Source organism: Chionomys nivalis, chromosome X (assembly GCF_950005125.1).
Source record: "Chionomys nivalis chromosome X, mChiNiv1.1, whole genome shotgun sequence".
NCBI lineage: Eukaryota > Metazoa > Chordata > Mammalia > Rodentia > Cricetidae > Chionomys > Chionomys nivalis.
The window spans coordinates 62,508,267-62,533,408 of record NC_080112.1 but is presented as its reverse complement, the minus strand read 5'-3'; the positions used below and the strand labels follow the sequence as shown (position 1 = coordinate 62,533,408).

General features: G+C 47.0%; 1 protein-coding gene and 1 pseudogene across 1 annotated transcript; one reads left to right on the top strand and one right to left on the bottom strand.

Moving 5' to 3' along the window:
• Positions 1-325: 325 nt before the first annotated feature.
• Positions 326-2,802, top strand: LOC130867258 (transcription factor SPT20 homolog). Its single transcript, XM_057759035.1, is given in 2 exon segments — positions 326-1,601; positions 1,604-2,802. Coding segments are annotated over 2 exon segments (2,475 nt in total).
• A 20,581-nt stretch (positions 2,803-23,383) lies between these two features.
• On the bottom strand, positions 23,384-24,653 carry LOC130868430 (keratin, type I cytoskeletal 18-like; annotated as a pseudogene).
• Positions 24,654-25,142: the final 489 nt, after the last annotated feature.

The following is a 25,142-nucleotide window of genomic DNA, read 5'->3' as shown; positions in this document are numbered from 1 at the left end:
GAAGGTGGCAATGGAGTTGTAAGCCATGGCCAGTGGCAGGGAGGCCGAATTCTTGGTTTTCACATTAAATTAGGGTGGCAATGGAGTCCCATGGTATGGGCTGTGGCAGGTAGGCCCGAGTCTCGGTGTCTACATTAAATTAGGGTGGCAATGGGTCCTATGGCATGGACTGTGTTGGGAAGGCTGAATTCCTGGTGTCCACATTAAATTAGGGTGGCAATGGAGTCCTAAGCAGACAGGAAAACCTCAACAGTTCATAATTGCCACTTCCTTTGCTGACAGGGCATGTTTTTTTTTTCTTTAAGGGTCCTGACTTGCCGTTATGATGGACTGGAGTTTAGAGGAGGCTTGGAAGCGGACAGATGATATTATTGAGAGTGTCCAGCAGCAACCCCCTCCACTGAGACCCACGTCTTGTGGGGAAAAATCTCTTCAGGAAAAACTGTACGACATTTATGTGCAGGAGTGTGAAAAGGAGCCAGAAGCAGAGGGCCTTCGAAGCAATGTCAACTTGCTAGAGAAGCTTATGAAGAGAGAGCCATTGCCATGTTTAGTGGTCAGCCTGTACCCAGAAAACCAGGGCTATTCTCTCATGCTCAAGGATAGAGATGGAGTCCTTATAGAGCCCTATCCAGGGCCGTATGTAGGACAGAAACTGCTTGAATATTTGGATGCTGAAGAGTTACCTTCTTTTCTGATTGATATCCTGGGAAAGTCTCCTGTGAATGCTTTTCACGGTGGCTGTGTCATAGCAGAAATCCGAGACTACAGGCAGTGCGGTGACATCTACCCTCCCGAGGAGCCTGCTGCAGAGGCTGCTGTGTCCTCTCCTGCTTGCCAAGTCCGGCATATTCTCTTACGTCCAACGATGCAGTCTCTAGTAAGTGATGTCGAGTCCATAACAAGTGACAGCAGTCAGTGGACCCAGGAAGAAAAACAGGAGCTTGAGAGCCAACTGACCTCAGCTACAGCAGAGCCACTGTGTCTGGATCCTTCTGTTGCTGTCACCTGCACGGCCAACAAATTGCTGTTTAATGAGCAGAAGATAATGACAGACTCCATGAAAAAATCCTTCATGGGTCATGAGTGGTCCTGTCTAGGCCTGGAGGAAGAAAAGCATGGACGTACATCTCCTCCTGATGTTGCAACAATGATCGCTTGCAGAAAACGAGCAGAGATCAAACCAGGTGACCCATACGATCTGAAGATCCCTGAAGCAGGAAAGTGTGTAGATACATGGAAGCAGAAACCCTGTGAACTGGTGGCCCCTTCAGAGGTGGATGTGCAGAAATACGCTAAAGGGAAGCAGTCTGTGCCCCATGGTGGTGACTCAGAATCCACAGCCTGACCAGATCCTGAGGTAACATGTGGTTATTTATTTGATTATGAAAAGGGCTGTCATCCATGGGAAACAGAGCCAAGTGTGATGCAGTCCCTTAGTGACCCATTTTTTTCTTCTGAAATAGGGTCACCGACAGAGGGCATATGTGATAGTCAGATGTTTCTTCCCCAAGTTGCCCTAAGTGGTTGTTTACTTGGTTCTATTGCTGGGGGAAAGATTGAGTCTGGGAAGGCAACGGATGTGTGCCAAGGGTCTGCCCAGAGCTGCAGCGATCCACTTACTCCATCTGTCTTGGTCAGCCCTCCCAAGGGATGAAGGCCAATTCCCCATCAGTGACATCCCCAGTCTTAGAGACAAGAGTGAAGAGCCCAGCTCCACTGTTCACACTACCCTCCACCTCAGATAAGGGCTCTTCAGCACCCAGTCCTACCTCAATAGCAGTCAGAGGTAGGAAGCTTCTAAGACTTGCTCCTTCTCTCCAATCAGCTAGTCTTCCTCAGCAAACTTTGTGGGGAATGAGCAGTATCAATACCCTTGCTGCAGCTGTCCAGCCCTCTGCCAGCTCATCAGAGAGCCATCCAGTCACCCAGAGCCCCAGCAGTGGCACTGCCCAAAATGTTACCAATTTGTTTAGCCTAGCACAGGGATCCCCTGGTTTGAAGAGAGGTTCACCGCAGGTGCAGAGCTTCCCCACTAGTGCCCCAGCATTTGCAGAAACCTCTTCCAGAGACGTTCTGTCTCCTAGAGGTCAGATGCCCAGTACCCAGACCAGCACACCACAGCACTCTGTGCAATTAATTCTAAAAGAGACTTCAGGCCCCATAGCTGTCAGGCTTCCATCTGGCACTGTCATTTTTCGCCCAGAGTCACAAATACAGCAGCCACAGCAATGGTTGCAGCCACAGCAACCACACCAGCAGCCACAGTCACGGCCGTATCCACAGCCAGAGCTGCAGCAGTCCCAGCAGCTCCAGCAGCTCCAGCAGCCCCCGCAGCCACGGCAGTACCAGCAGCCCGAGCAGCCTGAGCAGCCCCAGCCTTTGTATGTGCTCATTCCAAGACAGCATCAAACACCTAGGGCTCGTACCCCTCCAGAGCCAGCACCACAAACTTACCACGGCAGCCAGGGAGCTAGCGTTCAGCAATGGACAGTGCCAACTCAGCAAACTGCTCTCTTTAACCTTGCTGAGGCCAGGAGGGTTTGCCAACCTCAGACAACTGTAGTGTGCCAGGTGGGTTCTAGCCAAAGTCCTGGGCAGATCCTTACTTCACAAAGTTTCCAGCATCCTACTGCCCAGGTACAGCAGCTACAGGCTTGGGGCCAGAATGTGCAGCTGAGATTCCTGCCACATACAGTGTCTATGCCCAGAGCAGCCACTCAGCCTAGTCATCAGGGCCACACAGGTGGCCAGCACAGACATACAGAGAGTGGAGGTCCACCAACCACCCCAAAGTCTTAAGTCTTGCCTTAGCCTCCCTTTCTCAAAATTGCAACAATATACTTAAATTTAATAATTTAGCAATAAATGAGAGGCTTATTCATAAATGATCATTAAAAACAAACACACATTTTGCTGTTTTAACAAAAAAAAATTGGAATGAGTTTTGTCTTCAATCACTTTTTTTTTTACACTCTCTACCAAAGACAGGGTTTTTCTGTGTAGCCCTGGCTGTCCTGGAACTCACTCTGTAAACCAGGCCCCTCTTAAGCTCACAGAAATCCTCCTGCCTCTGCCTCCCCCCGAGTGCTGGGATTAAAGGTATGCCTACCCCACCACTGTTGAGGCTGTTTTAACAATTTTACAGTCACAGCTCAGTATTAGAAAGCGCAGTCCCAATGCTGTGCCGCGTTCTTCTAGAACTAATTTGTTTTCGGAACTGAAACGCTGCACCCCTTAACCATAAAATCCCCCATTTCCTGTCCCCCACCCCTGGCTGCTTATGCCTCCAGGAGTCTGAGTGCTCCCAGTACCTCACATGTGTGGAACCATGAGGTGCCTATTATATCAGACAGCCTTTTTCACTTGGCATGATGTCCCCAAGGCTCGTGCATGTTGTGCCTTGTGACAGATTTGTAAAAATTATTTTCCTGTTAAATCTGTAAGGAGCTGACTTGGGAACCAGGAGAAATGTCTTTCAGGAGAACTTAGTTTGTACTTCTTAGTTTAAAAGGCCTGCGTGCAGCATCTGAAATGCGATTGCTGCAAGCACACTGGGAAAAACTAATCCCAAAGGAGACCAAAACAAAGGAAAGTCGTCACACTGAAATGTGTCTGCCCTAGACAGGCACCCTGTGCAAGGGAGTCCGCGGCAGATTTGTTGATGACCGTCCCAGCCCTCGGAAGGTTTCCCAGCACTCGGGGCTCTGGCCAGCCCCAGCTCTCCTCCAGACCCTGCCCCTGGCCTGGAAGAGGCAGTCTGGGATGGCTTGCTGTGGTGCTCCTTGGGAGGCCGTTTACCTATTTTAGAACATTCTAGGATACTTGCACCAAGGGAATAAGCACTTGGAAATTCCATTTACTGCTCTGCTTCTCCACTGCCCACAGCCTTCTGAGCTGTAAAGTGGACTCTCCTCCTCCTCTTCCTCCTCCCCCTCCCCCCTCTTTCCTCCCCCTCCTGCTCTGCTTCCTCCCCCTCCTCCCCCTTCCTCTCCCCTACTCCTCCTCCCCTCCTCTTCCCCCTCCTCCCCCTCTTCCCCTTCCCCCCTCCCCCTCTCCTCCTTCCCCCCTCCCACTTCCTCTCCCCTCCTCCTCCTCCCACTCCCCCCTTCTCCACCTCTTCCCCTCTCCCCCTTCCCCCTCCCCTTTTCCCCCTCCTCCCCGTGGCCCGCCCCCCCCCCCCCCCCCCCCCCCGTTATCCTTCCTCAGTTGTTCAGCTCATTTCAGTTTTCCTGTTTCAATGACCTGAACTGCTCCATCTCTTTGATCTGTTCCCTTCAGAGAGTCGAGGTGTGCTGGGCTGGAGAGATGGCCTGGCCGGTAAAGGCTAGGCTCACATCCAAAACAAGAGAGTCAAGGGGTGATCAGTTCTGTAGGGTTACCCACACCAAGGTAACATTTCCGTTACCGTGATCCTTTTCGCATTTATGACATTGGCAGCGCTGTGCAGTCAGCCCCTCTGTCTGTATCCCAACCATGCTCGGCACTTCAAAAGAAGTCCTGGGCCTCTTAGGCACTAAGGGGGAAGGCTTCCTCCCCTCCCCCCAGCCACTGGCAACCACCACTTTGCTTTGTGGCCCTATAGATTTAATTGTTCTTAGTGTTTATAGTGTATGAATTATACAGTGTTTTGTACAACGTTGTACATTTGTGTCTGCCTTTTTGCCTGGCATGTGTTTGATGTGTATTCATCTTGTACTATGCACCAGCACTTGGAGCCTCTTTGGCACAGTCCCTGTGTATGGCCTGACCTGTTTATCCATGTTTGGGCTGTTACCATCTTTTGGCTGCTGTGGGTAGTGGTGCTGCCATCATTCAGGCACAGGTGTTATTTTGCTGTTTGTTTTGTTCCTTTGTAACTCTTAAGGATAATCTGCCTACATGAAGTCTGCCTTTGTACGGGCACATGTATGTTTGTTTGCCTTTTGCCCTAAGAAGTGGAAACACGGCCTGTCCATTCTGAAAGAGAATAGTGAAGGGACGGTGATGGCACTGGCATAAACCGTGCTGGGGTTCCGCTGTTGCTCTTCAACAAAGATTTGGCCTCCTCCAAGCACGCTGGTTCCAGTGGCCACCAGAGTGACAGCGAGCAGACGGGAGCATCCTGGACAACGCCAGGAGTGGAGCCTGCACTTGAAAGAAGTGACATGGTCCAGTGAGCAGCTTCAAAGGACTTAGCTCAGCCTCTGAGTCCAGCAGATCTGACCTCAGTGTGCTGTCAGTTTTGGTGTCCTTCCTCCCTTTGCTCTGTAACCGGTCCATTCAGGTACAATAAGCAGAATGTTTTGCTTGAGAGATGTGTCCTTTGTTTTCAGACAGGCAAATAAATTCATCTTTGTTTCTAATTTCCATTTAGTGCATCTGTTTGTTTCCCTGGAATTATTTCTACCCTGCTATCAGTTTGATGTATTTTTACCATTGAGACTATTATCTGGCTATATTTTATTTTTAAACATAATTCTTTTTTTTTTTTTTTGGTTTTTTTGAGACAGGGTTTCTCTGTGGTTTTGGAGCCTATCCTGGAACTAGCTCTTGTAGACCAGGCTGGTCTCCAACTCACAGAGATCCACCTGCCTCTGCCTCCCAAGTGCTGGGATTAAAGGTGTGCACCACCACCGCCCGGCATTAAACATAATTCTTTATTGATTCTTTGGGAATTTTATACCATGCATCCCAATTCTTCTCACCTCCTAGTCTCTCCTTATTTGTCCCTCACCCCTGTAGCCTGCTCCCCAAAAGAATACCCCCAAATCAATTATAAACAAAACCAAACTTACCCCCTCCCATCATTCCAACACCTCATCACTCATCCTAGAGGCAGTGGGTGCTGCACTGTGTCGGGCAGTGGACCCTTTTGTGCAGTCAGCCCCACCCACTAATGTTCATTACTGTGAGTCATTGGTCTGGGTCAAGGCCTCTGGTGCTCCATCATCACTGGACCCCAAACTCCTCTGGGTTATCCTGCTGTCACCCTGAGTCATGAGATCCTGCTGTTATTGTTCCTCAGGACCGGTTCCTTCACACACTCCAGCAGCTCACAGATGGGGTAGATGTTAGGGTGAGCCACCCCAAGGCCCAGGTGGTAGCTGAGCTGGTTTGTCTGGGCTCTGGGATTACCCCTCTCAGGCAAGGGGTAGAGCCAACTCTTTTAAGGTCATGCCACAACCTTGGTGAGGAGTGCGGCCATCTTGAGTGGGGGAGGGGGCAGCTCTCCTGCTGCAGTGCCCAGTGAGAGGGAGGGCCAGTCATCCCAAGTCCAGTAAGGGGTTAGGCCAGCTCAGCAGGACCTCAGATTTCAACATGCATGTTTCCTATGACCCCCTGTGGTAACATGGGCCGTGGACATCACCAAAGTCCCCAACTGCAGCAGGAACATGGATGTCACCATGGCCCTGGTGGCAGCACAGGCCACCTGAGTTAGTATGGTCCAGTGGCAGCAAGGCCCTCAGACACCAACATGGTCTCGGGTGACTGTCGAGATACTGGGCATCTGCCCAGCCTCTGGTGGTAACAGCAACCACAGACATCAATCCAGACTTTGGAACTGGGTACATTTTATGATTTCACTTGATTTTAGTGTTATGAGAACCTGGAATGTCTTTCTTCTTCTTTTTTAGACAATATTTCTCATGGTTCTGGTCATCTTGGAGCTCACTGTGTAGACCAGGCTGACTCACAGAGATCTGCCTGCCTCTACCTCCTGAGTGCTGAGACTAAAGGCATGCGCCACCACTGCCCAGCTTCTTTTTCCTGATTCAAGATGAATTCTTACTCATTATTCAAAATTGGTTTGCTTATTTGTGTGTGTGTGTGTGTATAAGTGTAGATATTTGTAGTAATCAGATGACAACTTTTGGGACCTGCCTTATACCTTTTTGAGGTGGAATCTCTCTTACTGTTTTTGCTATGCTGTGTACTCCAGGGGAGAGGACTCTGGGGCTCCAGGGTCATTCTCCTGTTTCCACCCCTCATCTCATATTAAAGAGCATTGGGGTGACAGCTGTTGGCCAGAACATCTGGATTTTTACGTGAGTTTTGGGAATGATACTTGCTTGTGTGACTAGCTCATTGTGTGACTTTTACCTCCTGAGATATCTCTCTGGTCTCAAAATTATTTTTTAATTTATTTTATTTTCAAAATTAGTTTTTCAAAAGCCATTCCTTTGGAATAATTTCAAAGTATGTTGATAGTGAGAGGGTTATATGAACACAGGTGGACCAGAATTCTTCAACAGGTTACACAGAAGATGCCATCACAAGTGAGCATCCAGTAACATCCAGGTAGCCAGGGGGGTGCCTGGCCAAAGAGGGCCTTTGTCACAGGGTATATTGAGAACAAGCTGATTCCTTGAAGATACTGGGAGTGCCTTTGCCATACAGCGCTGTGAGCATCTTATTGGAAGCCTGGTGTGGTGGCATGTGACCATAATCTCAACAGTTGGGAGGCTGATACAGGAAGATCAGTAGTTGGAGGTCAGTCCAGTTAGATATTGAGATCTCATCTCACAGCAACAACATAGGATGTAACTTGAGCCCCATATGTAACTCAAATTTTCTCATAGCCACATTTTAAAAATTAAAAGCAAGCAATAAAACAAGAGAATCATTTCTCAATAAAACTTACTTGGTCCAGCCTAGTACATCTAAAATATTACCACTTCTATGTTGCGGGAGGTCCTTCCGCTCCTTCAGCCAATAGCCGCTGAGATACCAGCCCATTGGGGCGTGGTCTCTTTCCCTTTAAAAAAGCGGCTACTTCCCTCCTCGCTCTCTTTACTTCCTGCTCCGGTTCCAGCGACTAGACTTCTTCCTAATTGCGCAGAGGGTGTTGTCTGGGATGGTGATCTGTAAGTTTTTTCCCCTTTAAATAAATACCACCCTATTAATCATAATTCCAAACTGGTGTGGGATTGTTTATGACTTACGCCTTCACTTCTATTTTATCAATATTTACAAATTCTCAGTGAGATCTTTTATATTTTTAGACCCAGTGTTCTAACTCTAGACATTGTCTCAACTGTGGTGCTAGATTTTCATAAACTATACTTGCTATGCAGCTGGACTACTAGCTCAGTTTATTAAGGGTGTGCTTGCATTGCAAGCACGGTGAACTGAGTTCAATATCCCAGAAACCACATGAGAAAGGAAAAAGAAAACAAAAGAAGAGCAGAACTGGCATAGTGGTGCAGCAGCAAGCAGGTCTCTGGGGTCAGAGGCCAGTTAGCGCAGCTTACTTCACAAGTGACAGGCTGAAGGCCTCGCTTAAAAAATAGGTAGATGGTACCTGGAAGAGACCGCTGAGGGCATCCTCTAGCTTCCATGTGGCCATGACTCCTGACACATACACACACACACAAAAGTGCATGATATGAATTTAGATTTGTAGAAAACTTACAGTTGAAATGTAGATTCAGGGGGCCGGAGAAATGGCCCAGTAGGTAAGAGTGCTTGCTGCTGCTCTTGCAGAAGACTCAAATTATGTTCTTAGCACCCATGCCATGTGGTTTACAACTGACTGTAACTGCAGCTCCAGGGGATCTGACTCCCTTCTCCTGCTTTCTTCAGTATGTGCAGGCATGTGTCCGTACAGACACACATGTTTGCATAAATAATCTTCATTACAAAAGAACAAAATGCAGATTCATTTCTCAAACATACTCATAATTTTCCTGATAAGTGAATCAAGTACCAATTTTTAAATTTTATTTTGTTTTTGGTTTTTCTTTTTTTCTTTTTTCTTTTGGTTTTTCGAGACAGGGTTTCTCTGTAGCTTTGGTGCCTGTCCCAGAACTAGCTCTTGTAGACCAGGCTGGCCTCGAACTCCCAGAGATCCACCTGCCTCTGCCTCCTGAGTGCTGGGATTAAAGGCGTGCGCCACCACCGCCCGGCTGTTTTTGGTTTTTTCAAGACAGGTTTTCTCTGCATAGCCCTGGCTGTTCTGGAACTCACTTTATAGACCAGGCTGCCCTAAACTCAGAGAGCCACCTGCCTCCGCTTCCCGAATGCTGGGATTAAAGGTGTATGCTACCATCTGCTGCAGTTTTTAGGTTTTAAAATAATTGCAGGGAAGCAAAATTTAAAATTAGCTCTTTGTTTTCTCTAGCTTCCTTTTAAGTGCTTCTTAACCACATGTGGTTAATGGCTTTTTTTTTTTTTTTCTGGGCAGTGTTACTGACATTCAGAAAGGATGAAGGAGCAAAGTAGAATACAGAAACAGTCTCAAGCACGAACTTGGTGCCATATACTGAGATTCGAGTTGATCACTGAAGCTCACTGTAACAGTAATGACCCCTATACTGGGGTGAACTTGAAATCCTTACAGTCTATGGTTACCTGTGCTGTGTTCTGCAGAAACCAAGGGGACCCAGGCATGGAGCAAGGAGGGTAAAACAAAATGGTTTGAAAAGCTCTACATAATCATATGCAAAATGCCCAGGAAGGGGACCATAACTGTCCTAGCCATTAACCAAAACTCATCTAGTCCACCTTGCCAAGGGGCGTGGGAGGCTAGGGAATGAGAGAGAAGGGGTGCTCCTTCTATTTTTGATTTTTTCTTCCAGTACTCTTGTTTATCTGTCTTCCAGATCTCCAGTTCCCTCTGCACAGTTGATATCAGATCAGTCATGAGTGACAGGAGGTTAGCTCTGGGAGATAGTGACCAATAGCGCCAACATCTGTGTACTGCTTCTGATTTTATTAATCATGTTACACTAATGCAGTGTGAAATAGCAGGCCTAAGGAACAATGGGCTGTCTTGATCAGGTCCCTGAAACAGTCTAAAGATAATGGTGGTGGTTAACTGCTGACCTGGATATAAAGACAGTGGCTGTGGTAGACTCCAGATAGGCCAGCTTCCCAATCTTCTCCAAACCAGGGAGTAAGGGACAATGGGAAAAAGTGGTCCGTGCTCCTAGGAAGGTCAGATTAAAGCAACTTCAAGACTTCATCTCCAAGGGACCATATGCAGAATACTGTCACGCTTTCCCCTGGTAAAATTTTCAACAACTTTAAGGCTCTTAGGCCCCTATGAATATTTTTGTGTTTTACACATCTATTTGGACTGAATTATGGGTAAAAACGGGCTTCCAAGAACAGCATATCCTTTTCCATGAACACTGGGAGAGGTACAAGGGATGGGCAACAGGTACTGGAGAGATATAAGCCTCATGCCTGCTGGGACTGAGGTCTTGGCTGTTCAGCTAGACCCACTTTTCGCCCATAAAGTGTTCGTTCTTTCTTGCTTGCTTGTTCTAATTAAACTCTTCGCTGCCTTATCTATTACTGTATTCTATCTGAATTCTTCTCTTTTGGGAGCATAAGAACCAAGATTGCCGCTGGGATGGAGATCTGAGGAAACCGAACACCTCCGCAAAGCAATGGGAGGTGAATTGCGGCTAGTGCAAAACTCACCACATTAGCCTCTCTACTTTCATGTACAGTCGAAACTGTAGGTATGTTATCCACACATGCACACACGCAGCTCCTTGAACACCAAGTCTCTGAGGTTCTAAGAGCCTCACGAACACACTTTTCCCCATCCAGTCTTCACCTGCTGGACCCTAGCCCTTGGCTTGCCCTTCCGGCTTCCACTCCCTGCCTCAGCGGCAGGCAGCAAAGGGTGTTCGAGTTAATTGTTAAATTCAGTTCAACAACTTCCTCATTAGGGACAAATTACCTGAGTTTGAAATCTGCTAATTTTCCAATCAGAGTGAGTGTTTGCACTTGTGATTTGGAAATAATTACCATATGGTAAAAGCAAAATCTATGTGGGGATTAAAGTAAAGGCGAGGGAGGACAGGAGCTTATTTTGACGCCTTTCCTGGAAGCCACGTTAGCATTTGCAGATTAGCTGAGTTACCTAGTGGTTGCCTGAGAAAGCTCACCTCTGATGCTTTTTGGCAAAGGCTGTTCACTTCCTATATAAAAACTCCTGAAAGATGACCATGACCTTTGATGGGAGAGTGGTGTGGCCAGAATTGGGCCATGGAAAAAGAAGAACCTTTTGAATTTGGCTATTTAATCTAAAACTACCCCTATATGCTTAAGAGATTTGTTGTCAACCTGAGGCTTCTGGGTGGGTGACAAATTATTTTCTTGGGCGTGGAAGCTGCGAGTCTACATGTCCTCTGGGTGAGCATATAACCTAGCAGGGAATTGGAAGGGTTAGGGATGTAATTGCTACTGAAGTTGTCCCAGTTCCAATTGATGGAGCACACTCCTGTTCAAGCGTTTGGAAACCCCCAGGAAAGGAAACCTTTCAGGTCATTTGTAAGTCAAGCCAGAGCATCTCCCCCTGAGACACAGCTTCTGAAGCCAGGAACCAGGAGAGCGCTCAGCTTCTCCTCGTCTGAGAGGGCAGCCATGCTGGTGCTCACATTTCGTTTTGCACCTCAGCTGCCAGGAAATTCAGTTGAATCTGAAACTCAGGTCTCTGAGTTTAGGTCGATGTTTAGCATTGTCAGCATTCCTTACTCATTTCTTTTGAAGGGGCTGTTTGGCTTTGTTTTGTGTTTTTGAGACAAGGTTTCCGTAGCCCAGGCTGGCCTGGAACTCCTTGTGATGCACCTGCCTCAGGCTCCTGAGTGCTGGGGCTACAAACATGAGCCGCCACACCCAACCCTTGCTTTTTTTAACTTCACTTTTACTAGTTCTTTTTGTCTTTGCCACAGACTTCTTTAGGTACTCCCCCCAACAAAGACCCGTGGGAACTGAGAACCAGGCTCAACATATGCATAGACAGCAGTAGCTCCTGTTTATGCATACATGCGGCCTCCAACCCTTTACTACCCTATTAGAAACTTCTACTAGGGCTTCTCCCCAGAGCTCCTGCTCTTTCATTCTTGAGACAGAATTGCTTGTCTCAGGTATCCCAGATGGGACTCTTAAGCTCCTATGTGTAATGCAGCTGAGGGTGACCGTGAGCTCTTGGTCCCCCTGTCTCCAGGTCGCCCCCAGTGCTGAGATTACAGGTTTGTACCACACATTGGGCTTCACAGTAAGTCTCACCCTTCCTTACAAACTAAGAGGCTGTGACTGGGATAGTACTCTGTGAGGCAAGGAAGCTATTAAGTAGTGCACTAACAAGCAGACTCCTGTCTGCTTCCCAAGTCTATGCCCTCTGTCTGGGCATATACCTCTGAATGAGACCATGGGTCTCAATTTACTGGTATACTATATATGTGTCCCCATTTAATGTTTTCCAATGCCTGCTTTCAAACACGTGACTCCAGGTGCTTTGGATGGCTCTCAACAACTCTCTGTGCTCTCATTTAATAAAACTGATGATCCTGTTACAAATTCCTCTCAGCTAGTAGGATGGTGGCCGGCCAGGGAAGGGAGACATAGATCTTCCCCAGGGAAAAGGTCCTTTAAATCCAGATCTGGTGCTGTGATCTCAGGCTGACCTAGAACTTATGGTCTTGCCATTTCAGCCTCCCGTGGGCTGGGATTACATACAGATGCTTAAGCAACCTTGCCTGTGTTCTACTTTAAACTGTGTTTCTCCTCCTCTGTGACCACTCTCAGGATGGCCCTGTGTTCCTCCACACTGAGCCTCGGTGATGCCCGAGGCCCCTTTTCTGCATTCTGAAGGCCTATCAGTGAGAATCAGTGGGAATCAGGAGATCAGTGGGAAAGGTGTTCTGGTTTTGAGCCACCGCAGGCCCCTCAGAGCCTCGAGGTACTTCACGATCAAATATCTCTAGGCCACTAGGGGGCACCAGACTCCAGGTTCGCTCGCCCTGCAACCCCAGAGAGCATGTGTAAAGCTCACCCAAGAATCTTCCCCAAAGCAATTCCCAGGATTCCAGGGAGCGCATCTCTGTAGTTCTGCCAGAGTCCATGCGGGGAGCGAGAGAGCTTTTGCAAAGCTCACTCAAGAATCCGCCCAAAGCAATTCTCAGGATTCCGGGGAGCGCATCTCTGTAGTTCGGCCAGAGTCCGGGCAGGGAGCGAGATGCCAGCATCCTCTTCAGGTCGGCCTCCCTCCTGGCCCGAGCCTTGCCCGGACCCGCGACCTCCGCACTCTTCTACACACACCACGTGGTTTAACAGCGTCAAACAGCTGCGCAGGCCTCTGCTCTTCCCGATCATTCGCCCACTCGCCAGACAAGGAAGCAATGTCTCATCAGGAGCACAACCATTCCCTTGCCCTGTCCTCTAGTGTCAACCGAGGCTGCAAAAGAGTGGGACCTGGTGATGGAGGGAAGAGTTGGGAAGGAAGAGCTGGTTCTGCTGGCTCTTCATAGCCTCTTCATTGGGACATGTTTGCAGGCTGGTTGCAGCCTATGTGCACAGGAATGTGTACACACACACACACACACACACACAGAGAGAGAGAGAGAGAGAGAGAGAGAGAGAGAGAGAGAGCACTTTGGTACCTTCCCTGCGTTTGCCTACTTAGGATCTCTGACTTTGCCCTCCCCCTTTCCAGTGGGAAAAGAAAAAAAAAATCAGAAGCCTAAGGATGGTGGGGTAAATTTTTTTCTTCTAAAAATTTGTATTTTATTTATTTATTTATTTATTTATTTATTTGTGTGTGCACACAAATGAATGTGCATGTGGAGGTCATAAAACAACTTACAGGAATCAGTTCCATTCTTCCACCATGCGGGTCCCTGGTATTGACCTCTGGTCCCCAGGCTTACCCTTTGGGTCATCTCCCTAATCCTGGACAGTTTTTCAAAAGACTGTTTTGGGCAATCTCAACAAATTCTAAGCGTTTATTCGAGACTTGTAGTAGCAGCTAGGGTGGGTATAGCAGAAGGCAAATGTTTTGGTCTCTGGTCCCTTTAAGGGACAAGCCACGCCCACTCTCCCGTGACCCCCAACCCCGCCCCCCCTCATCTTGAATCTCTCTTACTGTTCTCTTGGCCTGTGCACGTATGTCTCTCTCTCTCTTTTCTCTTCTCTCCTCCTCCTCCTTCCTCTCTCTCTCTCTCTCTCTCTCTCTCTCTCTCTCTCTCTCTCTCTCTCTCCCCCCCTTTTCCCTTTCCCCTCCATAACCCCGTGAATAAATATTAAATCTTACTCTACATGTGCCTATCCATGTCTCTGTCTCTGTCTCCACTGTGAGCTCGCTGCCCGCTCACACCCACCCGCTTGGGTGGCTCTCCTGGGACACTGCGAGTCTCTGCCTTGGGACTGGCTGCTCCCAGAGCTCGCTGCCCGCTTACAGTCGCTCGGGACTCGCCAGCATTCCCAGCTGCTAGCTGCTCGGGGGAACTGCCTGGCGATTTAGGAACAAAAGTGGGTATAGCAGAAGGCAAATGTTTTGTTGAAGTTGTGTAAGAGGTTATGTAAACATGGCTTTAGAACAAAGCCTTTAATGCCTTGTTCCCTCCACTTCAGGGTAAGTCTTGGACCAGAAGTGGCCCCGTACAGAACTCTTGGCACTTCTCCCCCTGGAGGTGAGACTAGGAGAGTGAAGTGGGCGATGTAAACGAGTGTTATTTACAGTTATGCATCTCTTCATGTTGTTTGAGAAACTAGAGCTTTTAAAACGATTATTGTCATTGTTAGGAAAGTACGACCTTTGGAGCTTCCATTCTGGAGGTCTTTATGGTTACAGGAATGGTAAGGTCTGAGGAGGGGATAGAAGAGAGAAGAGGGGGAAGGGAGAAGGAGGGAGATAGGGAGGGAGTCAGAGACAGAGGGACACACATACACACAGAGAAGGGATAGGAGAGAAAGGAGAGAGACAGGAGAGAGAGAGAGCGAGAGAGAAAGAGAGAGAAAGAGAGGGAGGGAGGAGAGAGTGGACAGAGGGAAAAAGAAGGAGTGTTATAGTTTGAATAAAAATGGCCCCCATAGGCCCACAGTGAGTGGCACTATTAGGTATAACCTTGTTGAAGAAGGTGTGGCCTTGTTGGAGGAAGTGTGACTCCCAGTCTCTTTTCCTGCTGTCTGCCAATCCAAATGCAGAACTCTCAACTCCTTCTCTAGCACCATGTGTGCCTCATGCCACCATGCTTCCCGCATGAACTGTAAGCCAGCCCCAATCAAATGTCTTCCTTTCTAGGAGTTACCATGGTCACGGTGCTTCTTCACAGCAATAGAAACCCTAAAATGGGGAGGGAAGAAGGAAGGGAGAGAGGGAGGGAGAACAAGGGTATAGAAAGGGGAGAGAGGAGAAGGAGGGAGAGGAGAGGATGAGGGGAGAGAGAGGGGGAGAGGGGGATGGAGAGATGGAGGAGAAGTGAGGGGGAGGAGGGTGAAAGAGAAGGGAGAGAGGAGAAAGAGAGGGAAACAGGACAGAGAGGAGACAGGAGAGGGGGTGAGAGTGTTGGACCCTAGAGCCCAACTACCAGGAGGAGTCACCCCAAGAGTTGATGTAAAAGCATGAGGATTTTATTAATTCTGTCATGACAGGGTCTTGCAGTATTTGAGAAGCCAGAAAGACCCTGAATGGCTGGTACAGGCTACTTTTAAAGGAAAAAGCCACAGAAACAAGGTGGGTGTCTGGGGGTTGCTCTTTAACTATTATGATTTGCTTATTTAAAGGGCTATTACCAATAATTGGCTGGAGAGCGGTTGCCAGATCAGGTGAGGTAAGAGGGAACATCTGAGGGTCACTTTGCCCCTTTCCCAGGGACTGAGTCAAAACACCAGGAACTGAGTCAACACCTAAGGGTTATCTTGCCCCTATTCAATAACTGAGTTCTATTTGGAGAACATTCACAAGGACTCGGGGAGATGATGGAAAGTTCCCAACATTTCAGTACGTGCATGTATAGTTGTTAGATACTTCGTTCCCAGCGGGGAGGGGAACACTACTGCTGAGACTGAGAGGGCTCAGAATTGTCTTAAAGTTTTACAAGAGGAGAGGGAGCAGACGGAGGTGAAAAGAGAGGGGTGTGCAAGCACTTGTCTGTATGTGATGTGTGTGTGTGCTTCTTTTATTAGCCGATATAGAGGTCAAGCTATTTCCTTGGAAACAAGAGCCTGTAGAATCCAGTACTTCCTAAAAACCCCTGATATTGAAGTATTTTTGGCAAACAGAAGGAAGAGTTAGGTAACATATGGTCTTTATCTAATTTCCCCTTTCCTTTAGATAGGGCCCCTCCTAAGTATTTGACTGGTTGTTGGCACAATTGGACTTTCTTTTTTGATAACTTGTGGTCTCTATCAGGTGAGAATTTGATAAGTGTTTTAGTTCTTTCTTGGGTTTTGTTTCCCCCTAGGAGTGGACAAAAGATGAGGTCATTTACATATTGGAGAACTTTGGCTTGAGGGCTAGAGAAGGGAGCAGGTCCCTAGGTAGGGCCTGGTCAAACAGATGAAGAGTGTACCTGAATCCCTTGGGTAGGACTATCCAGGTGAATTGGGTAACCTGGGAGGCTAGGCCTTCAAAACCAAACAGATATTTGGACTCGGGGTGTAAAAGGATACAGGAAAAAAGACATCATTTAGGTGTGATAGTGGCACTTATGTCCTGGGGAATGACCCACAGCTACTAATTGGACTTATGCCTACCCAGCGAGGGTTAGTCTTGCCTAGTATTAGAAACTTAGCCAAATACTTGTGACTGGTGAGGCCATGGAATGTAGAGAACATGCTGCTACCACTTTCCTAACCCATAATTCCTTGCTACTGTCTAAATACTGGTCCTTGTATCCAGAGATAAGCTCCCCCCTCCTCAAAGAAGCAGAAAATCAATTGTTGGAATATGATCCAAGTGCTTGTGACGAAACTCCAAGAAAACAAGACAAGAATTTATGACCTTGATTTCTTTAAAAATATGAAGTTATTCTTGAACTGTGCTTTTGTGCCCCTCCCAGGTGTAAAGGGTAGGAGTGAGTTTACTTCAGATTATTCATTACAGCTGGTTATTGCCATTTGTTTATGCATCTCTATGGAATAAACAAGCCATGTGGTTTTGCTTCTTTAAACAAGTGTGGTTATCCCAATGGCCCAAGGGGTATGCTTGCTCACACATAGGCAGAAGGTACGTAGGCAGGAAGTATGCTTGCCTTCAATCCGATGAAGGCAAAAAGTATGTAACCTTGTGGGTTTTGTCTTTATAAGCTTCTGACTAATGTAATTTGGTGCCATATTCTGAGCATGGGTCTTGGGTATAGACCTGACCAATATCCTTAGTCCTGGCCAGGATTTAATAAAACTTCTTTCAAATTTGGCTCCAAAATTGTAGGGTGTTCTTCTTCTTGCTTTGTGGGATTGAAATATTTGGGAGGCCCCAGAGATCAGACCACCCACCCAAATTCCAAAGTGCAACCTTCACTTCAGGACTCTGGGACTGAGGGGACACCTCAGGAGGTGCACACCTGGAGGTGTTCTTGTGCTTCAGGTGTGCTTCCAGTTTCCCACATTATCAGAGGGAGCTGCCTTACTGGGAAAAGCAGCAAGCATCTGTGGAGGCCTCCCCTGGTAGGTCACAGTAATTTTCTTTGACATCTGGTTCTGTCGGGATCCTGACCTGGGATGAAGAGGGTTCTGACAAGACTTAGTACTCTCCCATCCAAGGCAAAGAGCAAGGCATCACACTGTTCCCCTGAGGTTCTTGGTCTAGTTTTGTGTCTTATTTGCTTCATATCTGTATGTGAAATTACCTGGCACAGTGAGAAGGAACCACAAAACATACAACAAACCCACTTAGGAGTTTACTAGAGGGGGCCTGTACAGGCCTCGGAAATTGGTGTGCAGAGAGAAAGAAAGATGGCGTGTCCAGCTTTTTAAACTAGAGCATGCTAGGGGGTTGATGTGGCTACGTCATATGCAGATAACAGGGCTCACACATGAGCAAAAGGGCTTAGCTGAGTCATAGTGGATGTAACCACGCATGCGTGCACATAGGTTGTGTGTGGGGGGGGGCTTTAACATTCAGGCACTTATGCCTGAGGGCTTGTCTGCACATGCATGGCTCTAGAACTTGGAAGTGCAGCCTTATTTGTGGCTGAATAATTACAGAATGTCTTGTCTTTAGTTTAATTTTTTACTGTCTGTGTTCTGTTTATTGGTTTTATTTTTGCTGTCTCTGCCACCGCCAGCCATTGCCACTGCTGCCACTGCTTGCCATCGTTGCTTTGATAGCCAAGGCTCAGAATTTCTTATCTCTGAGGTTTCTGGTCACTGGATTCAGTTTAGCAGGGATTCAAATGTCTTTTGGGTGAGGATAATATTAAAATTGTTTTATATTGTTCTACTATATTGAAAAGCTGGTTCTGGAGTTGGGTTATCGTTCTTCATTCTCTAGAGCCAAACTGGCTTATTTAAAAGTTTCCTCTCTGTCCCATGCTAGGTGACCTACCCAATTTTGTGGCAGGGAAGAGAGAGCAAAGCAAAACAGCAAGAAAAAAATTAGACTATTCATTTAACTGCCTAAAAATTTTGCTAAGTTATAAATCTTATAAATCAAACTTTGTAAGTCTATTATGTGAACTTTCTATACCTAAAGACTTGTAAGTTTATTGAGTTCAGATAGAAATCTGTATAACCTGCATCAAAACAGTTAACTTAAAACTTGTAACATGGGTTTGATCGTTAAAAATCTATGCACATATAATCTTAAAGGAACCATGCCTGATGGCCCCCACTGGGACAGAGGCAAACATGTGGCTGGCAGCCATATTTACTAAGGTTAGAGAGAAAAAAAGAATGCCATGTATTTCCACCACAATCTTGATTAGAGGTTGTTATGGTTTTGGCCCTTTGTCCCTTTAAGAGACAAGCCACACCTACTTCCTCCCCCATCCGCTGAGGCAGGCTGATCTTCAGCTTCAGGCTTGAGCTTGCTCTCTTCCATCTTCTTCTCGGAGAGGCAGCTTCACTTCTGCCTTTCTCCCCACTTCTCTGCTTCCCCACTTCTCTGCTTCCCGCCTTCTCTGTGTCTTTCTCCTTTTCTCTTTCTCCTTCTCTCTTTCTCTCTCTTCCCCCTTTTCCCTTCCCCCTTCATAACTCCCTGAATAAATATTCAACCTCACTCTGCATGTCGTGTCTATCCATGTCTCTGTCTCCTGCCCGCCTGCCATGTGTCTCCCTACCTGGGACCAGCCACTGCTTGGGGACTGGCAGCCGTCTCTGCCTGGGACTGGCTGCTCCCAGGGCCCACTGTCTGCCACCACATGGCCCACCACCACCGCTTGGGCCACCGCTCTGGGACCAGCAGCCTGCTGTTGGGAACCTGCAGCTGCTTGTCTCTCACTGCAGCTGCCAGCGCCTTGGGACCCACGCAGCTCTGCGCGGCTCCTCCAGCATGCCTGGGACACTTCATATTTTTAAAAAAACAACAGAGGTGATTACATGGTATAAGCTAATCAAGGAAACAACACCAGGTCTCCAAGATACTTTGGGTTAGGAGGGATTTTTGTATAACTCTTGTCCTGAAAGCAAAGTCCTAAAAGCAAGGTTTATGAAAGATAGGGTTTAAAAACAATGCTTGTTTAATAAGGTATTAAAGCTGCACCTTCATGAATTTATATACAAGGATATACCTCATGCTGGCAGCCAAACTTGGTAATGTAAGAGTTACCCAGGTAGTATTAGTTTTAGAGGCATGGGGGGCGGTCACAGAGAGCAGTTGAAACTTAGCATCATGTGGCAGGGCTGGAGTTCCTGAAGAAAGCTCAGGAGAGAGATCCCAGCAGTTTTTTAGATGCCAGTGCCAAAAATAGCCTCCAGAAACAGTAGGCACAAGGAAATGGAACTGGCAGGTGCCTAGGAGACAGAGGACGGGTGCTTTCGAGGGCTGAGTTGGAGAGGTGAGACAGGCCTCTTTGGGGAGGCTGGAAAATATGATGCGTGAATCCTGGATACTGAACATTAGATTGTTTGCACTGTTGCCGTTGGTTTTACCTTGTCTAGATTGTCTTTCCTCCTTGCCTTCCCTCTTAAAGTAAAAATATGTACTCAGTTTCTGTTCTGACATTGCAGGAGCCCACAACTGGGAGAGTTTGAAACCTCTTAAAGAGAAAATGTTGGAGTTTTTAAAAACTTTAATTTAAAAAAGCAGCATATTTTTTAAGGAACAACTTAAAATCTTTAAATTTATAAGGCTATGGAACATTTAAGCTTATAAAATGTTTTATGATGCCTTTATTAATATGTAATCATAGAAAATAAATAAAAGCCTAAAGAGTTAGGGCCACAGCTATGAGCACCAAACACTAAACACTGGAAGCTGAGATATTCCTATCTTTTGTTTGTTTTTTTGGTTTTTTGAGACAGGATTTCTCTGTGTAGATTTGGAGCCTGTCCTGGAACTCACTCTGTAGACCAGGCTGGCCTCGAACTCACAGAGATCCACCTGCCTCTGCCTCCCAAGTGTTGAGATTAAAGGTGTGCGACACCACTGTCTGGCCAATTCGAGCTGGAGGTGACCTTAAGGTCTCCAAAAAAGAGAAGTGGGTCACAGACCTGAATTGTGGTGTTGCTAACCACTGGACAACACCTGCTGCCAAGGCCTGAATAAATCGTGGACACTGTTGGGTTGACTACCCTATTCTGCCTCCTCAAAGTGAGGTCAGTTTTCCCAGGTCCCCCATCCACAGGAAAATCTGTCTCTTAGACCTTCGAGGTCTGGCAGCCAAAGGCCTCTGCTGTCCTGTGCAGCACCTGAAGATATAATGTTGTCCTACACGATAGCCAAAAACCTACGACCTCTGCCCCTCAGAGAAGCCATCAAGACCACAGGAGCCTATAAAGTCATTGCCCAGGTCACTTATAAGCCTCTGTCATTTTAATCAATACAGAGGCCATTTGGTCTCTACTTTCTGATCTAATTTATCCTTCTCAGATCTCTGATGGTGTTGATGACTAACTGTGTCTTTGTCAGGTTGGCAGCATCAGGCACCTAACTCCTTCCCCAAAGCTGCAGCTACCTTGTTATTTCATTTCATATGTAAAAATCAGATCTCACTTTTTCTAGAGCTTCTAGGTCTGCTGTTGAGAAAGGCGGACTGGTTTGTCTCGCTAACAGGCTTCATATTAAAGGATAACGGGCTTCAGATGAAACTTTCTGCTATTGCTTTCTTTGAAAGAACTTGCTTTGCAATGACTGCTCTCAGTAATCATCCACTTGTGTCTAGTGATAAATAATTGGATTTTAAACGTTTAGAGTTTATATAAATTGTAAAGGCCTAAAAAGGTTTAAGATATATAAATGTGAGTTGCAATCATCTGAGGATGGGAACGCTTAAGAAAATGACTTAGGGTGTGTAAATACAAGTTATAAAGGTGTACAAAAATGATCGAGAATGAAAAATGTTTCGGATGGCTTTCCCCCTAAGCTATTGTTATACTAAAATTTCAAAACTTCCGAGTAGGAACATTGATCAATGGGTTTTGATAAGCTGGTAAAGCCCTGTTGTCAGTCACAAGCTCACTGTTTTAAATTCCTTTGGTTGTCAGCTGAGTATATGCTTCAAGGTGCTTTTTACTAAGCTAAAAACAGTTTTGCCTAATCCATATATCCAGCCTTCTGGACAGAGGGAAGAATGTTCATACTTTTTAACCCAAAGTCTTATCTTTTGCTATGACTCAAAGGTGTGGGTCTACCCCAGGCTTTTTCCTACAGTGTGGATTTCAGTACAGATTACAGGGGTAATGTTAAATTTCTACAACTTTTATCTCTTTTGGTAAACTTAAAAATTCATGTAAGCTTCAGGGAGTCAAGGGAGTTGTAAGATTTGAATCCACCTCTCACAGGTCAAAAGGACTCCAGATAAGGACTCTTGTCAATCAACAGTCTTAAGTTTCCCCACCTGCCTATTCCTGAGGGCAGAATCTCTCTCTCATCTCTGGTCTTGGGAATCCTCCCCTCTCCCAACTACCAGGACCATAGGACTGGAAGTTCCAAATGTAAGATTTTCCTTTCAGTTCCTAAACTGTAACTTTTGTCCCTAGATCTGTCCTGGCAGCTTCCTTTCAGCTGGTAGATGGCATCCAGAAATCAGTAGCAGCTTACAAACTGCTCCAAAGGTGATCTAGGTCGTTCCAGTTCTGGGCAGTCCTATAAATCCAGACAGCCCTAGCCTTGCTGAAAGTTGATTGGAACCAGATCTGTCAATAGGTAGATTCATTAGCTGAAATAGTTCTACAATAAGACAGGGCACTTGACCTACTCCGTGTAAAACAAGGAGGTTATTGTGTGACTTTAAGAGAAAACTGTAATTAGAGATAATTCAGCCATACTCATAAAAAGGTGGTGGGGGAGGGGTGGAGGTGGGGAACTGAGATGAAATAAATGACCGATTCGCAATCTCATTTTTGGTCTCTTCCTAGATAGTGACTCTGATGCTAACTACTGTTGGCTCTTACAACATTAATACCTTAACTAAATATGTAAATTTCTGTTTGTGTGCCATTCATTAGATTGATAGTCATTAGATCCCAATGTAAACAGGTACCCCACCACAGAGTCAAGGATTTGACTCAGGATACAGCTCAAAGGGGGAACGGCTAACATTATGTTTTAACTTTAAATTACCATGCTTAAGGGATCTATAGAAGAAAAATACTAACCTGTGTTGGACTCTAGTGTCCAAACACCAAGGAGGAGTCGTCCCCAGAGACCACCTCTCACACCATAGCTGATGCAAAAGCATGAGGATTTTATTAATTCTGTCATGACAGGGTTCCTCAGCATTCGGGAAGCCCAGAGACCCCAAATAGCTGGTACATGCTACTTTTAAAGGAGAAGGCCACAGAAGCAAGGGGGTTTGTTCTTTGACTATTATGATTGGCTTATTCAAAAGGGCTATTACTAATAATTGGCTGGAGAACTGTTGCCAGATCAGGTGAGGTAAGAGGTCATTTTGACCCTGTTTCCCAGGGGAGTGAATCAAAACATACGTATATGGGTAATTGTTCAGGAACTGAGTACATGCATGTGTAGCTGTTAGGTCCCTGGTTCCCAGGGGAGGAGGGGAAGCACTATGGCACGAGGCTGAGAGGATTCAGAATTGTCAGAAATGACTTCAGAATTGTCTTAAAGTCTTACACCTGTAAGTTCCACTTTCCCAGACACAGATGACTTCCTGAAATGCTGGGGGCTGTTGTTCATGTAAGATAAGAAGCTACATGTTTTTGCCTCTGTAAACAAGCTTGGTTGCCCCAGTGCCACGGGATGGGTGCTTAATCACATGTAGGTAGGAGGTATGAAGGCAGGAAGTACGTCAGGATGTATGCTTGCCTTTGATTGGACACTGGTGGGAAGTAAGTAGCCTTGTGGGTTTTGTCTTTTATAAGCTTCTGACTAGTGTAATTTAGGGCTGTATTCTGAGCATGGGTCTTGGGTATGGACCTGGCCAGTATCCATAGTCATGGCCAGTATTTAATAAAACTTGTTTCAGATTTGGCTCAACAATTGTAATAGTTGCAGTAGTGGTCTTCTTTTTTTCCCAGTGATCTCTCAACTTTTATTGATCCCTCAGTCCCCAGGGGTAGCCTCCTTTTCAGCTTCAGTGCCCCAGACACCACTTTGCCATTCACGACCTTGGGTGGTTGTCCTCTGGACAGTTTGCATGGAGTTACTGGAGTCCGGGGCATCACTGAGACCGAAGTCTGCCCCATCTTCCAGCAAGCAGCGGTAGGTGGTCATCTCAGACTCAAGCTTGACCTTGATGTTCAGCAGGGCTTCACATTCCTGGGTCTGGAGCTGTCCCTCTGCCCGGGTTTGTGCCAGTTCTGACTCCGGGTGCAGAAGGACTCCATTGAGCTGCTCCATCTGTGTGTTGTATCCGGCCTCCGTGCCCCTAAGGCTGTTCTCCAAGCTGATCTGATTTTTCATGGCATCTAGGTCAATCTCCAAGGCCTGGAGGGTGCACCTCAGGTCCGTGAGTGTGGTCTCAGCATCTCTGATTTCAGCAGACTGGGTAGTGACTACCGTGGTGCTCTCCTCAATCTACTGGGACCAGTACTTGTCTAGTTCCTCACGGTTCTTCTGAGCCAGTTCCTCATTCTGTGCCTGGATATCAGCCATGATCTTACTGAGGTCCTGAGATTTGGGGGCATCAACTTTCACAGTTAATCCAGAACTGGCAATCTGGGCTTCTAGTCCTTTGACTTCCTCCTCATGGTTCTTGTTCATGAACAGCAGTTCTTCCTAGAGGGCTTCCATTTCTGTCTCCAGCTGCAGCCTCGTGATGTTGGTGTCATCCGCTACCTTTCCGAGTCCATGGATGTCACTCTTTACAGACTCACACATATCCAGTTCTGTCTAGTACTTGACTCTGAAGTCATTAGCAGTAAGATGGTCACTGTCTATCTGCAGGACGATGCGGGCATTGTCCACAGAATTCACAAAAATCTGAGTCCTTAGGTCCTCAATGGTCTTGAGATGGTGGCCCCAGTCTCTGACACCCTGGGACCCCTTCTTCTCCAGATGTTCCCGGATTTCGCTCTCCAGTCTCCTGTTCTCGGTCTCCATGCTCTGCACCCTGTCCAGGTAGCTGGCCAGGCAGTCGTCCAGGTCTTGCAAGGTCTCCTCAGTCTGGATGTCACCTTTTCCAACCAGGCCTGAAGACCCCATGAAGCCACCCTAGATGCTTGAGGAAATCCGGGAACCATAGCCCCCCAGCACCTGCATAGACACTGGCCACGCTGCTGGCAGGCTGGACCTGCTGGCTAGGCGTCGCACAGATCCCAGGGACTGGTGGGTAGTTGGTGGAAAACGTGGTGGAGCGGGTGGTGAAGCTCATGTTGTCTGGAGAGGAGAGCGAATCGAGGGACTGGGACAGGAGTTCCAAGGGTTAGGTTCCGGGTTAGAGGGGTTAGAGGGAAGGTGGCAGCCCTTGACCTGTTATATCGCTGAGGGAAGCATGGAACTAACAGTTGACTATGAGACTTTAGTCTGCCTCCCAGGTCCCAGCACCTAAGAGAAGTAAACAACCAATAAGACAAGAAAGAAAAAGCCCAAATAACACAAAATGAGACAAAAATCCCATTGAGGTCCTTTTGTGTTGGTCATCTACGGCTGGGCATGGGGTCTGCCCTTAAGTGTAGCTAATGAGACTCCATTTGACAAAATTATTGTTTTCCTTTGCAAATGGGTGAAAATTGCAGGTAGCTTCTTGGTTAGGAGTGGTAAACCGTGTCCACCACCCCGCCCCCCTCAGCACCAAGACCTCATCTGGCTTGAACCTGCACAGGCCTTGTGTGTGCTGCCACATTTTCCATGGCTCCTCAGT